At 31.7% G+C, this 17364-nt stretch overlaps 1 protein-coding gene across 3 annotated transcripts in view; it reads left to right on the top strand.

Annotated features, from left to right (window-relative positions):
• LOC143078753 (uncharacterized) overlaps positions 1-17364 on the top strand; it is a 90289-nt gene that overhangs the window by 34933 nt on the left and 37992 nt on the right. For all 3 annotated transcript variants that reach the window (XR_012979260.1, XM_076253706.1, XM_076253705.1), the window contains 2 exons: positions 3948-4373; positions 13526-13639. Coding sequence is in view for 2 of the 3 variants with exons in the window: in XM_076253706.1 (XP_076109821.1) it covers positions 3948-4373; positions 13526-13639 (540 nt within the window). In the remaining variant the exon portion in view is untranslated. The remainder of the gene's footprint in view (positions 1-3947; positions 4374-13525; positions 13640-17364) is intronic.

Below are 17364 nucleotides of genomic sequence, written 5' to 3'. Positions count from 1 at the left end.
ATCAGTTTTAAAGACCATCAAAACGTACTGATCTTTCAAAAAAGCCATTGACACTGATTCTTTCGGAAGTGCTTTAAAATGATAAGTTCTTCAAGATTTGATAATATGGTAGTAAAACTTCGAGGGGACTTAAAAAGCATCAGTAATTGTCTCTTCGTCAAAAGTTTGGAGTCGGTTATCTTGTAACACGTGGAGGAAGCCCATATCTTTTGTACCTTGTATTGATCATTTCAAATTAAACATGGATGAAGAGTATTGCATATACCAATGTTGTGTTAATAGCCTATTTTTGTTTTAATACTTGATAGATTTGAAATTGTGTGTAGACATTATGTCTGAGACTATAAGCTGGTATGATGTGGAGGTAGTAGTTTGTTATTGTTTAGAATCATCTAAACAGCAGGCAGAAATCTGTAATCTGTATATATATTGAATACTAAGATGGCAGGTAAAGTCTGCAAACTATTCAAATGTTGGTTTTTTTACAAATTCTATATGTCAGTTTATAGTTTATACCTGTTAAAGAATTCAGTTCCTATCAATTTTGTATGTACATTATACATACAAATGTATGAATATGAAAAATTTGAATAATAAACATTTCTCAAGCTATTGTACATTTGTAGATAAGTAAAACTACTGATTTTATGTAGGTGCACAGACCCAGTATTAGTGCATTGTTTTAATAATAGGAAATAATTTATGTACTTAAAACTCCATGGCATAATAAATTAAAACACTTCAAAAAGAGAACGCCAAACAATATCACTGTTGAAAATATTAAGGTAGCAATTGATGGCAAGTACTGATTAAAGGTTATTTTCACTATAAAGGGTGAATTCAGGGTAAAGGTTATTTTCACTAAGGGTGAATTCAGGGTATGTAAAGAAGTTCAATAACAGTACAAATGTCAACTATGTCACATATAAAAAGGACCAAAATTTAAAGACATCAAGAAGCCACTGAGCTTTCAGTTGAATGTGTATACATGTATTATATTAAATAACCAAATTGTAACGCCTTTTAGAACAATGTAAAGCCCCAATGTTTATATTAGGTTGAATACAAGAAAAAAAAGTCTCATAGGTTTTAGTGCCAATGGGTTATTTTAGAGTTGACATTTACTGCACTCTCCTTTCATTTCTATTAGTTGTCTGGGTCAGTTCAGAATATTGATAATAATAAAGAATAAGTTTCATAATATTGATAATAATAAAGATTTTGTTATGATATTGATGATAAATATTTATTATTGAATAGTATATCCTGTAGTTATTGTTAGTTGCCTACAAAATTACATGATTCATGTAAAATATTTACAGGGAATAGAAGGAATATGACACTGAATTCAAATGTTCAAGTATTAACAATTCTTTATTAGGCTATTACATAATTAATGTATTGATATTTTTTATTCTAAATGTCTAGTATTATGAATATGATTTGGGTTTTCCCATGTTTATGTTTTGTCTTGTTTCTAATCTAGACACAACACTGAAATAGTTTTTTCGATATTTTCAAAATATGAATAACTCTCGACACGAAATAATGACACGTACAGTTTATAAATATTCATCTTCAATTAAAACGGTGTCATTAGACAACCAGTGTTTTGAAGAAGTATTTATAATAAGATATGGTGCAAATATCTATTTGCGTATTTTTCTTCGTTTTTAGTAACAATATACTGCAATCCTATCTGGTTTATATGTCCAGCCTTGATGCATGCAGTTGTATATGCATTGGCACATCTTATTTCCATGGAAATTATTTAGCCCTGCACCCTAAGTCATGGTCTATTAACTATGAAACTTTTGAATAGTTTACATGTTTAAGTTTGTGTCAGTTCAAGGGGAAACCAGACAGACAAACTACAATAGGCAAACCAGACAGAAAAACAACACAAACCAGACAGACAACAACATTAAGTCAAGCCAGACAGATGAACAACACATAATCAAACCAGACAGATGAACAACACATAATCAAACCAGACAGATGAACAACACATAGTAAAACGAGACAGACAACACCATTGACAAGTAGTCAAACTAGACAGACTCACAACACATAGTAAAACCAGACAGACACACAGCACAACACATAGACAAACCAGTCAAATGAACAACACATATTAAAACCAGTCAAACCAAACATACAAACAAATCAGCACATGGTCAAACCAGACAGACAAACAACAGTCAAACCAGACAGACAAGCAACACATAGTCAAACCAGACAAATAAACAACACAGTCAAACCAGACAGACAAGCAACACAGTCAAACCAGACAGACAAGCAACACATAGTCAAACCAGACAAACACACAACACAGTCAAACCAGACAGTGGTTCAATTAGTTTAAAGTTTAAAAAACTAAAGTGCACAGTAAAAAACCATCACAGTAAGGTTAGTCAAAATGTGTTGGTTATTACTAGTTTTAAGACAACCCTTTATGTGTTATTACTAGTTTTAAGACAACTCTTTGTGTGTTAGCGTAGTTGTAAGTCGTAGGTGTAGGCATTTAAAAGGTCTATACGAAACCTGCAGTACTTGCCAGATTTCAGTTACAACTAATACGTAAAAGTAATAATCTGACCTTCACTTTTAGGATGCACTTGTAGTTTGTAGTTTTATAGATTGATTGATTTGAAAGCCACCAACCTGTAAATAAACAAACATTTAGTTCATGTAATTTGCATAACTTCTTTAGGTCTGCATGATGCATTAACTGAGTGGGTACATGCAACTAGAAAAAAAATAAAATATTGTATTACATATGTCTTGCATGCTTTTTAAACTTTTATGCTTTCATTTTTAAAAGTCCTGATGTCCTTAAGTACGAGTGGCTCTATTATTCATCTTAAAGCCTTTGTAATTAAGTCTGATGGGTATTCTTTATGAGCGTTTGAACTCTAATCTTTTGTATACCAGTAGACGGAAAATAAGAAACTACACAAATGTATTGATAAAAATAGAAGACACTTTTTGTAGTTATACAACAAAAGTGATATTTTAAAAAAATTGTATTGAGGACTGTTGTCCTTATTTTAAAGGATTTTTATAAGTTAGTGTTTGTAATTCAATTTAACACTTCAGATATTATTTGCCAACTCTGAAGTTACAATAAAACTTCTGTTTTTATAATTTAGAGATTACAGCAGCAAAAAAAGCTAGAAATAATTTATAGCAGCTGGTTGTTTGCGTTGTTCACAAACGGATAATGCCCTATTTATAAAAAAAAAAAAAAAACACCCTTAGATCCAGAAAAGGAACAATTTACAATAGCCTTCCCCTGTTTGAATGACATAGATCAAATTACATTGTATATCGAATATTTTTAAGGGCTATATATTCAACGAAGTTTTTAGCACCTCATATCAGAATATGAAATATCTAGTACTAGTTTATCAAAGGATAAAGGTTTGATTGCTGCCCTTCTGTTCTAGACATGAATTTTCACATGTCCACAAATGTGTGGGAACGCTGAAAAAATTTTCTAAGTTTATTTATAGATTGAAGGATGCTCCAACAAACCTCCAATTGTGTGAGAACAGTTTTCTATAGTTACTTTAAAAATAGGGGGATGCTTCAAAAAGCCCACAATTATGATAGAACAGTTTTCATTGGTTCCTTTAAAGATTGGGGGACAAATCAAATTACATCAAAAGAAAAAAAATATTGAATGTTTTCTTAGTTATGTAAAGGAAGGAGTTTCCTTTCAAGAGAAGTCTTCCAAGTATATTTTGGGTTGATTGTAGCATTGCACAGAGAGGTCAATTAGTGCAAAACGTGGCAGACGTCAGGTGCACACTGAGATTCTTCTCAGGGTTCATTTATATTTGACAACCATTAATTTTCATGAAACTGTAGACAGATATTTTGTTTTGTCTATTACAACAAAAACATTGCCTATGTAATAACATTGTTTTGTCTCTCTTTTGCAGCAGTGTGCAGTTTCACATACTCCAAGAAAGATAAGATCAACGCTATATCATCAGATTATCAACAAAAAGGATATGAAAGAAAATGTGAATATGTAATAACAGCACCAAAAAATAGTTATATTATTCAACTCAATTTCACTGATCTCGTTGGATTTAAAACTCTTCAGAGTTCCACGTCTTTTACTCCTGCCGAGGAATTGACTCGGTCAGACACTGTTCAGGAGGGGAAAAACTGTCTCCCCCCTGAATTAATAATTAAGGAAAGAACGTTAAAAGGAATAGAAATTAAAAGTAGAACTATTTGTAATTACGATTACAAACTACCGCAAGTCTTTCATTACAAGTCAAACTTTGTGAAAATTATTTTTGTTTGGGTGAAGAATGCAAGGAGTGGATTTAAATTAGATATAGACTTTCAAAAAAGTAGTAAGTACTCAGTTAATTATATTCATATATTCCTGAAACAGGTATATGACATGTTTTTCAGGTCTTAGACAGTCTCCGTTTATAATGTTACATTCCCAGCTTAGGGTTCATATTCCTTTTGGAGAGCTATCTCATAATGGCACTCATTATAACACATCTTCTTAGAATCTGCCTAAGTAGGGAATATCACATTCTATATCCTGTTTGAAACCTGAATTAGTCTTTATGTTATAGAGTACCCCTGCCTTTATATCTATAATACTAAATTAACGAGGTCCAATTTGTCAGCCGTCATCGGGGGGGGAAACGACAAATCGAAGAATTCAACTTTATATACAACTTTTTATTTATATATAGGACTATGGTGTAGATTAAAAATTACACTACTCCAGACCCTTTTGTTTTCCACATAATTAATATTGCCAATAATTAACAAATTCCGGGTCGAATCCGATACCGATACAATAGTATATTCACCTGTTACCTATTTCCTTATCTGTACGTTCCGCATCTGACAGCCGCACCAGCACCACCAAACGGTGTATTTAGGATTTTGCTATATACACGGGTCACAGGGTTGACACTACTAAGTTTAATCATTGTCAAATTGTTCCCTATTGTAGTATTTTAATCAGTAAGACTTTCTAAGATAACAATACGAATACTAAAAATCTGGACTTAAAATAAGGCATATAGGTACAGTTTTCAATTTGTTAGTGGGCAGGATGTAAAACAGCAAATAAACAGATTAAACTCCATTCCAGGACCTTTTGTTTTCCAAATAATTAATATTACCAATAATTGATAAGTTCCAGGTCGACAGGTTCAAACAGAAAGATTTTGAAAGCAGAGAAAACTGTGTATCTTATAATCGCCATGACTTTATCATGTTTATCAGATGAAAATACCAATACTTAAATAAGGCTTACACATAGTTATATACTTTAAATCAGTCATGGACCCATGATATCAAGGGTGTGTTCTAGTATTATATATGCAGTATATATTCAGTACTTGTACTTGTTTTTGTATATTTGGGTATCCCTCAAATGCATTATTTTTTTCATCATGAAAAATAGATTTTTTTAAAGTTAGAAATATTTTTGCTGTAAAAAAAATTACCTTTTATATGACTGTTTGTATATAGATGATTTTTGTCTTTCCTGCAATGAAAATCACATACAGGGAGACATAGGGATTATAATTCCCCAATGAAGGAGTAAACTATTGTATAAAGCTTTTTTTCAGGATATAGAAGACCTTGATGCATCATATATTGTATACAGACATGACAGAAATGTTATGTTACTAATGTTAATATGGGATCATTGCATTGCAAGGTGTATGTGTCCATAAAAAAAGGTTCACCTGACCTTGACCTCGTATATATAAATGGATGTGTTGTAGCTCAGTAAGTCAACTATATTTGGTGTATGGAATGAGAATGTAAAGTTTATATATCTGTCTTTCATGGTTCATTTGTCAATGGTAGTAAAAAGCAGCAGGTCAACTAAATTTGGTGTATGGATTGATTTGAAGGTGTTTAGGTCTGTCTGGCATTTGTCATTGGACCTTGACCTAATTTTCATGGTGCATTGGTCAATTTACAGGCCTATTCCAAAAGTTTTTACTAAGAGTCCCAAAAAAATATCAAACAAAAGTCATCTTCTATTTTCTGTCATGTTGGCTGTAGTATTCAAAGACTACCATAGTTCCTATTATTTCACCAAGAAAATTAGGATTGAAATAACTAGGAAACCGGAATCCTTAAGGGTAAAGTTTTCATGACTATATCATAGGGTTCTCATTATTTCTTGATTACCATCTTGTAAGATTGGCTCTGACTATTTGTTCACACACACCCTCTGTCACATGATTGAGTCTAAGAGCACCGATAATCATATTACATAATTGGATGCATTTTTTTTTTTTTATAATATATCACTGTCAAGAAGGAGATTTTTTTCAGCAATTATATTTTCATCTGTGTCCATAATAACAGTGCAGTCCCATTAACAACATAATTATTTTCTCCCAGATATTACCTAAAAGGAAATAGATGATCATTATATGTGTTTCTTGTCATAATCAAGATTTTATAAGATCATTCTCTGCACAGATTTATGAGTTTTCAGATTATCTTTCTATGCAGAGAAAATTATACAGAAAAGATTTGATATGTTTTTCACTGATAAGTTTATGTTGTAAAAGGTTTTCAATTTTCTGACAAGATATTGGTTATTTTTTTTGTTAACTTTGACTTTGGTACGGAAATCGTGTTCAAATATCATGAGTGATAAAATAATTTTCTTTTTTAAGTTTCAATTTCCAATGAGTTATTGCCTGTACACCTGGCTATGCCTGGCACACAATGTTACACATGTTGATTTTAGTTGGGGTTTTATCAAAACTAAGTCAGTAACAGACACAAAGCATTGTATACAAAGTTTCTTCACTACAAAATTAAAAATTTTACCACCATTTTTTTCCAGTTGGATCTGACACACATGACATATAACAGTCAGGATTCTATTTCCTCAAAATTATCTCCCTATTACACAACCTATTGTTTTGTCATGAAAATGAAAGCCATTGTCAGAATGATGAACTGTCAATTTAGCTCTTAAAGACCAAGAAATGTATATCCACATGAAATCATTTCATGTTACATGGCAGTTGTGTTTTAAAATACAAACTATCAACTAGTTTAAAATAAAGCATCATTTAATGTACTTTTAGACGTTTTGTCAACTTCAAAATATTGTCTGAATTTTCAAAAGATAAAAAAAAACACAAAACGTTATTTGAATATTTGGAAGGGCAAGACCAAATATTTTTTCCCCATATACCTTTCAGAGTTGTAATTTTTTAATTTTTTTAAAAAAAATTTTGGGGAAAAAAAGGGGGGATTTATGTTTATGCATATTAAAGATGCAAATGTATGTTGCCCCTACTATAATATACTGTTTTGTTAGCTTTTCATTAAGAGGCAGTAGTGTAGTACACCAAATTATGGACTTTGAGCCTTTCACTAAGCAGTACACCAAATTATTGACTTTGAGCTTTCACTAAGTCTCAGTTAAGCAGCAGTACACCAAATTATTGACTTTGAGCTTTCACTAAGTCTTAGTTAAGCAGCAGTACACCAAATTATTGACTTTGAGCTTTCACTAAGTCTCAGTTAAGCAACAGTACACCAAATAATGACTTTGAGCTTTCACTAAGTCTCAGTTAAGCAGCAGTACACCAAATTATGGACTTTGAGCTTTCACTAAGTCTCAGTTAAGCAGCAGTACACCAAATTATGGACTTTGAGCTTTCACTAAGTCTCAGTTAAGCAGCAGTACACCAAATTAGAGCCTTTCATTATGAAGTAGAAGTACACCAAATTATGGACTCTGAGCCTTTCTTGATGATCAGTTTTAATCCAAACTATAAGCTTGGAGCATTTCATTAAAAAGAAGTAAATACCAAGTTTTAGACTTTGAACGAGCCATTGTAAACCCTTTCCTCCATAGAATTTTTTTTTACATACTTGATTTGCATAGGATTGTTTCAATAAAAAAAAAATCATCAGGTTTAAAGTATTAAGGCATTATGAAAACAAAAAATTCATTAATGAAATTCCAGTCGTATATTCTCATGAATATCCTTTTTATATTAGATACAAATTTTTACTAAGTCTGATACAGATTTTTCATAGGAGAATGTTTTAACTGATGCATTACACAGTGGTCAAAAGGCGTCATTATGGAGAAAAAGCAGTAAAACACCAAATTGTAGACTTGGCAACTTTCATTTTAAGAAGTAGAACACCAATGAAATATGGACTGATCAGATGCAGCTTTTCTTGGTTTTTGCTTGTATTTTCTGACTTCTTTGTTACTCAGATTCCATCAGAACTTAAATAGATTAAGGAAGAGGAAAATATCATTGTCTTTATACCTTAAAATAGACCACTACTGTCTTTATACATTAAAATAGAACACTACTGTCTTTATACCTTAAAATAGACCACAACTGTCTTTATACATTAAAATAGACCACTATGTCTTTATACCTTAAAATAGACCACTACTGTCTTTATACATTAAAATAGACCACTACTGTCTTTATACCTTAAAATAGACCACTACTGTCTTTATACCTTAAAATAGACCACTACTGTCTTTATACCTTAAAATAGACCACTACTGTCTTTATACATTAAAATAGACCACTACTGTCTTTATACACTAAAATAGACCACTACTGTCTTTATACCTTAAAATAGACCACTATTGTCTTTATACCTTAAAATAGACCACAACTGTCTTTATACATTAAAATAGACCACTACTGTCTTTATACCTTAAAATACACCACAACTGTCTTTATACATTAAAATAGACCACTACTGTCTTTATACATTAAAATAGACCACTACTGTCTTTATACATTAAAATAGACCACTACTGTCTTTATACACTAAAATAGACCACTACTGTCTTTATACCTTAAAATAGACCACAACTGTCTTTATACCTTAAAATAGACCACTACTGTCTTTATACATTAAAATAGACCACTACTGTCTTTATACTTTAAAATAGACCACAACTGTCTTTATACCTTAAAATAGACAACTACTGTCTTTATACATTAAAATAGACCACTACTGTCTTTATACCTTAAAATAGACCACTTAACTGTCTTTATACCTTAAAATAGACCACAACTGTCTTTATACATTAAAATAGACCACTACTGTCTTTATACATTAAAATAGACTACTACTGTCTTTATACCTTAAAATAGACCACTTAACTGTCTTTATACCTTAAAATAGACCACTACTGTCTTTATACCTTAAAATAGACCACTACTGTCTTTATACCTTAAGATAGACCACAACTGTCTTTATACCTTAAAATAGACCACTACTGTCTTTATACCTTAAAATAGACCACAACTGTCTTTATACCTTAAAATAGACCACTACTGTCTTTATACCTTAAAATAGACCACTAGGCTTAAATTAAAATATTGTTTGTTTGCCCTTTACCGACCGACCCTATAAATTCGTTCCGCCTGAAAATCTTTTATTTGTATTTATCAGCAAGATTTTATTTTATTTTATTTTTTCGTTCCTACCAAAAATCTTATATTTGTATTTCCCGCTCAAAACTTTTTTTACCGGAATCCTCGGGTTTTACCTTTATCGTATAACGTCTAGTCCGTTTGGTATCACGTGAGCGTTTGACATGAACACTTGCATTTAGAGTTTCAAAGCATTTGTTTGAAATCGATGTTGAACGCTTTGAAATCGTGATATGATGTACGTTACTCTGTATCTTTAAACTTGAAGAGCAGGGTTCATTTACAAAACTATCAACGTGTGTACAAACTATTTTGTAAACGGACGTTGTATTCTATGTAAGGACGGCCTTTTGCAAGGACGTATAACTAACATACGTCCTTGGCCTTTTTGTGATCCGTAGATCAGGATGATTATGTTAACGATGCCTTCGACCAGTATTGCTATATTCATTATATCTGACATGAACCAAAGGTGACAAACGCCTTTAAGGAGAATATTTGGCAGTAAAATCGCCCAAGTTTTCCATACATTTCATTTATAAATGCGATGTAAAATACGTGACAATTGAGTTTCAAGTCTTGTTGCATTTTTATTGGCAACATAGGCACAACCGAAAATTTAAACACTCTAGGGACTTTTTCTACTAGTAATGTATGTCTGCCTGGGCATATTTTCCCAGGACAATATTAACTCTTACAGAAAACCTTTAGGTAGAGGTAGGCGAACAAGGTACGTAGTACAGAATAGTAGTGCAAGTTAAAACTCTTCAAAGTTCCAGGCATATAAACGTTGAAAATATATTTTGATATTTGAAAACAAAATAGTAGTGCATGTGAATTAACTTCACATTCTACATGATATATTTTTTTCAAAACTTCCTGGGACTATTATACAAATAGTCCCAGAAACTTTTTAGCAAAAGCAAAACAGACAAAAATGACATTATGAAGATTTTGTATCTATAAAATAAAATATTATACTTTCCTGCCTACCAATGACAAAAAATATACCGACCCAAGTTATTTTTTTGGGGAAAAAAATAAAATATTTTACCTACCTACCTACCCTGTTTCAAAACATAGGGTCGGAAAAGGGCAAACAAACAATATTTTAATTTAGGCCCTACTGTCTTTATACCTTAAAATAGACCACTACTGTCTTCATACATTAAAATAGACCACTACTGTCTTTATACCTTAAAATAGACCACAACTGTCTTTATACCTTAAAATAGACCACTACTGTCTTTATACCTTAAAATAGACCACTACTGTCTTTATACCTTAAAATAGGCCACTACTGTCTTTATACCTTAAAATAGACCACTACTGTCTTTATACCTTAAAATAGACCACTACTGTCTTTATACCTTAAAATAGACCACAACTGTCTTTATACATTAAAATAGACCACTTAACTGTCTTTATACCTTAAAATAGACCACTACTGTCTTTATACATTAAAATAGACCACTACTGTCTTTATACCTTAAAATAGACCACTACTGTCTTTATACCTTAAAATAGACCACAACTGTCTTTATACATTAAAATAGACCACTACTGTCTTTATACCTTAAAATAGACCACTACTGTCTTTATACATTAAAATAGACCACAACTGTCTTTATACATTAAAATAGACCACTACTGTCTTTATACCTTAAAATAGGCCACTACTGTCTTTATACCTTAAAATAGACCACAACTGTCTTTATACATTAAAATAGACCACTACTGTTTTTATACCTTAAAATAGACCACTACTGTCTTTATACTTTAAAATAGATCACTACTGTCTTTATACCTTAAAATAAGCCACTACTGTCTTTATACATTTTTGGCTCAAATTTTGCTGTCAGACCTTAAACTGAAGTGTTTATCCCTATAAGATAACAGCTGAAATACTCAGTGTTATAACTTATATTAAAGTGATCTGTTGGTGAGGAGACTTAAACTCAGACTTTGGATTGTTACTTTGAAGAGAAAATAATTTAGGTAACTCATCCATAGAATTTTCATTTGTAGCCATCAATGATGTAAGATGAATATTTTGGCTGCACTGTGTAAACTTTTATCAGAATAAGTTGGGTCACTTGGTACATCTCTTTCTAATTCCCATACCCATGCATATTCATTGCTTGTTGATCATGATTAATTAGATTATTTTACATATCAAACAAGATCACAAGTTGGGCAATTAAGAACAAATTAAAAGAATAAAATTAAAAGTACATTTATATATTAAGTTAGGTACACTCATCAGGTGAGGATGTTCTGAATTTGTTTCATAAGAGTCATGAATTTAATGTCAAATGAAGAACGGTTTTTTTAATTACCATGTTTCATTAATTATTTAGAGACACAAAGTGGAAAGGGATAAATATAAGTTGCATAACTTGTTTCCCAATCCACTATAAATAAATGTTTAAATTAAAAAAAATAAAAATTAAAGGAATATGTTGTGGTCATGAAAAAACTTATATATGTATTAGGAAAGGTGCTGGCTGATTTGATTCAAATTTTGTTTATGAAACCGTTTATCTTCCCTTTTACCCACCAGCCAGTTGCTGCATAAAGATTTGATCACATTGTTGACTTTTAAGCTGTCTGATGATGATGATGATGAAATGGTATTAAGTTTTACTCTCAGAAGAAGATCATCTGAAATATTAAAATTTGAACAAAATGCAGAAATTTACAGTTTGTAAGACTTGAAAATCATAAAACTTTTCTAACAAAATATGAGCTGTAACATATATGCAGCTAGGCCATGACTTTTAAGTACTTTTGATTCAGAAATTAGTGCATGCATTTATTATTGTGACTTTGTAAGAATGAACAAAAATGCGATCAGATGTAAAGCGAGTTCTAATTATTGGGATACTCTGCAACAAGTTATAATATTCCTATCAATAAACAGCTAGCATACTTTGAGTACTAATACTACTATTCCTTAAATAGCTTTTAGACATACACGACATCCCCATATTTGCTTCCAATCATCAATGGACTTTTAATATTACATTGCCAGACATCATGAATGTTTGACCTGATATTGTATGAGGGAATTATTAACATGATATGTTTCCATATTGGGGTTGCTCTCTTCCAATGATTGACAATGACTGAAAGTTTTGTCTTAAAGTGAGACAAATAGAATCTACAAATACAATGCATTATATGCCCACCTAAAATTTCAGCAGATTACCATTTTGTTTTACTATTTATAACTTTCATATTTGGCATATTAAATCATGCAGTATTAGTCTATTCTCACAGCTACCCACATTTTAGGTAAAAAAAATGAACATAAGATGTGGTATGCCAATGAGACAAGTAAACATCCAAGTCACAATTTGTAAAAAGTAAACCATTAAAAGTCAAAGTAAGGCCTTCAACAAGGAGCCTTGGCTTATACCCAAGAGCCGTAGTGTAGTGGTTAGTGCATCAGACTACTAGCACAAAGGTTCCTGGGTCGATTACCGTTTGGGATGAAAATTTCAGGAACTCAATTTTCGGCTCTCCCTTGACACCATCTGCGAGTATGGTCTTGAGGAAACGATGATAGTCCGTTGGAAGGGGACGATTAATGGCTGACCCGTGTTAAGAGAAAGCCATATCTCTTGCACGTTAAAGACACCCTTGTAGATTTCGAAAAAAGAGTAGGCTAATGCCGCTACAAGGCAGCACTCACACCCGCAAAGTGGAAAGGGATTAATGTAAGTTGCAAAACTTGTTTCCCAATCCACTATAAATAAATATGTTTAAACTAAACTACCCAATAGCAAGCTATGAAGGGGCCCAGGCCCTAAAATGACTAGTGTAAAACCATTCATACAGGAAAACCAATAGTATAAATCTATATAAAAAACGAGAAACAAAAACACTTATGAACCACATCAACAAACGACAACCACTGAACAATGAACCATATCAACAAACTACAAGCATTGAACAACAGGTTCCTGTACATATTGGAATAATACCGGTATGATGATATGTAAACTGAATTTTTCCTAAGAATATTTTCCTTTTGTTGTCTACATGTTTTCATTTGTTATTCTTTTCAGATGAGTGTGAGATATACTGTGATGAGTCCAAGTGTTTAGACTCCCTAGTCTGTAAAACAACAAGTGCCCCGTCATTAAATGATGTACAAAGTCTAGGTGCTTCTACTTCTACTCGTAAGTATATACTGTAGTAACCTAGCCATACTTTATGAATTCAGGTCTCTATTAGACTAGTCAAAAGTAAAATGGGGTTGTTTAAAGACGTTGTCATATGATTACCTAGGCATAAGTGAAACAGTGTTGTGTAAAAACTTTTGTCTTATGGAGTACTAAACTAGTGAAAAGTAAAATGGGGTTGTTTAAAGACTCATAGTCATGAGATTACCTAGGCATAAGTGACAGTGTTGTGTAAAAACTTAGTCTTATGGAGTACTAAACTAGTTGAAAGTAAAATGGGGTTGTTTAAAGACGTTGTCATGAGTTACTGTATCATTGAAATATAAACTACTTTTCCTTTTATTCATTTCAAAGGAATAAATACATTGTAGACATGATTTTGATAGAAAGTGATGTTTGTAATTATTTCTTTCGTTTTGAACATCAGTTTGTTGTAAAATTTTAGTCTATGTTTAATGTTATGTCTTTTTCTGTTTGAATGTTTCTTTGCTTACAAAAAGATCTGAATCTTCTGAATTTCAGTATCTGAGCATGAATGATACTTCTAAGGCTAGCGTCCTTGAGAAACCTTGGAAATTTGAATCTCTTTGAAGATATAAACGCCCTGGATATCCATACTACCATTTCCCTACTATTGTAGACATACAAAATCATTGGCACATCTAACATGTGCATAGGATGCACCTACTTAAAATGATCTGAAGTTAGCGATACCACTGTACATACATGTAACAGGGACAATATCCATATCAAAGGTTCTATCGTCTAACCACAACTTTATCTGCACTTCATATAGTTTGTTCAACACTGAAGTGTCTGATACAAACATCCCTTAATGACCCTGTAAACTTAGACAAAGTTGACAGTTTATTGCTAGAAACAAATGCATTTAATGTAGATGCGTGTTATAGTTTGCACTGTTTGTGTTAGTGACAAGTGCACTTGTGTGAAAAAATTACAAAATACATGTTCACGACACTCTGGTGTTAATATATGACTTTCAATTTGACTTTTTCCCAGCTGCTTGCTATTTTGCTGTGTCATTGACATTGTATCAGAAATTGACAAATGTTTCTCATCTATTGACTAGACAGTTTTAAAACTGCATTCTTGAAGGGCTGTTTTAAGTGTCTAACATCAGTGTAAAAAATAAAATTTAAATAAAATGAATTTATGCTCTTTCTTAAAAGATCATATAATGGTTTAAGTTCATGTTTATAGTAAAAAGAGTCGCTGTTTGTACAACCATTGTTTCTTGAAACCATAGTACCTTTTGCAGTACCCCCAAACTTTATAAAGGAATGCCAGCGTCAAAAAATTTACAATATTCGATTTATTAGCATTAGCCTTCTGTTTAAGTTTAAAAAACATTTAATGAGAACATTTAGCAAGGAAAGGCTTGTGTAATTCTATCTGAATAAACAGGTAAAACGAAAACAAAGATCCGCTTATAACTTCAGACAACATATGGAATGCCAAATTCTTATGCACTTGTTAACTTGCGTCAGAAAATTCTGTTGGTAAACAATTGCAATTTAGATATTACAGAAGATCCTTCCAGACATTAAATTTTAGGTAAAACTGATAAAGTCTATACCATATGTTCAGATGAATGAAAATTTCCCAGGCAAAATGTACATTTTACTACATTGGAAGGTTAGATGTACATAGTTGAATGGCTCGTTTCAGCTTGCTTGTTTAACAGGCCACGGGAAGCTATAACCATCATTGGGAGTCTGTCATTGTTGTCTGTATACTTTTACAAAAATCTTCTTTTCTGGAACTACTCCTCCAATTGAAACAAACTTTTTGCCCCCATGATGCTCAGGGTATCCATATTTTGAAAATGTGCCCCGTCATGATCAGGCATGCCAACCAAAGTAGCCACAAACTTTAAGATAAAAAAAGGAGTTAAAACCAATAAAGATAGAGAAATGTTTAGATTGAGAATTATAGCACTAATTCCCTTAAAAAATAATTTTTACTTTTTTTTTGGCGTATTATAAAAACTTTAATAGATAGAGATGAGAGAAACTGTACATAGAAAAAGACATAACTTGTATTAGTTTGTTTGTACTTTGGTGAATATTTTTACTTAGGGAGTAGATTCAGGAAGCATGTGATTTGCAGAATAATATATATATATACACGGTATGCACTGTGTTTCTCCCTTGACAGTAACTATATAAGACTTGCATAGAATATACTATTTTAAATTGATCATTCAATTTCTACGGTTTCACCTTGGGATTTTTCAGTTCCATTAATATTGGATAACATTTATTCAAGTGTGGCATTTCCTGAATACCTCTTGCAGGTGGCATCACTTCGTTTCCATTGAAGATTCACTTTTAAGTTTCTAAAAAAAGACATTATAAAAGAATGATGAATACTCATTACATATTTGAACTGAATATACCTGAGTTACATAATTTGTTTATTGATAATTCCAATAAATTACAGTGCCAACATTTCAAACATTACATAACTAGGTTGATAAAGAATTTAAATAGTAGAACCCTTTACCTGGTTACAGCTAGCACATGAGATTCTATCTGACATTGCTTGTCGCGGTTGTATAATGCATCTTTCATTTGATCTATATCATTTTACTTGTGGAGATGAACTTTCCTACTTTTTATCATTCAATTTAATTTAGACAAATTTATTGCAAGTCTGAGTGAAGGCATCCCCATTGAAATCAACATCATGATCTGAACACATGTCATGTTGATATTACCTTGCATGTATTATACCAAGGGAGTCAAATAATAATTCTTTTACAAACTTGTACATGTGTAGAACAGGAATTTTGCATAAATAATGTAGCTTACACCTTGTAATAGAGAATAAAATTATTCAAATGAAATAAAAATTGATCTCATTTTGCAGACAGATTTCTATCAGTGTAAGACGAAAGGTATTTTGGTGTTTTAGTATAGGTTTTACCCAAGAATTTGTTGAAATATTCATTTTTCTGTAAAATGCCATTACCAAGTTCTCAAAACCCACAGTAATCCGATTTCAATGGAAATTTTATGTAAATTCTAATTTTCTGTTTACTTAACTAAATGATAACAAGATGTTTTCAATGTTAGGTGATAATCAAATAAAAAAAACTTTGCTTCAATGTGTTTTAAGCTCAGGAGACACAGGTTAGTGAAAAAGATAAAATTACCACATTTTATTGTATTAATGTCTTATAGAGGTATACACAGGTCTATGATTAATCCCCATGTAATGGCTTGCATATTTAAGGACAAGGATAACAAGCCAGGCTGAGTTCACTTAGCGGTCAATAGCTTTTTTCATATTGTCAGAATGTAAAACATAAATATTGAATGAATATTTCAAGGATCATTCAGTCTTGTCTGAAAGGTAATACATCTTCAAGATGTCTGATTACATAGGAGAAGTTATTAAACTATTTATTTGTTGTCTGGGTCTGGCTACTGTGGAATAGGCAAAATGGAAATGATATTATCAATTTTCCAAATATGTTGGATAGTCGACAGATCTTGTAATAAAACATTGAATTGTAGTCAAATAACAAGGTTAGGATGGAAATGTCAGCTAGTCCTTCCTCATCATTTAATCAACATTGAATAGCTGTTGTCACATTTGGAATTTTTATCTGCAAAAGTGAGTCTGTCATGTTTAAATTTGATTAGCTTCAGAATGGTATCCTAATGTATGCTACTGTTAGACTAAAACAAGAATCA

The sequence above is a fragment of the Mytilus galloprovincialis genome, chromosome 6 (assembly GCF_965363235.1).
Source record: "Mytilus galloprovincialis chromosome 6, xbMytGall1.hap1.1, whole genome shotgun sequence".
Lineage (NCBI taxonomy): Eukaryota > Metazoa > Mollusca > Bivalvia > Mytilida > Mytilidae > Mytilus > Mytilus galloprovincialis.
Note: the sequence above shows the minus strand (reverse complement) of the source record. Positions and strands in the feature narration are given on the sequence as shown.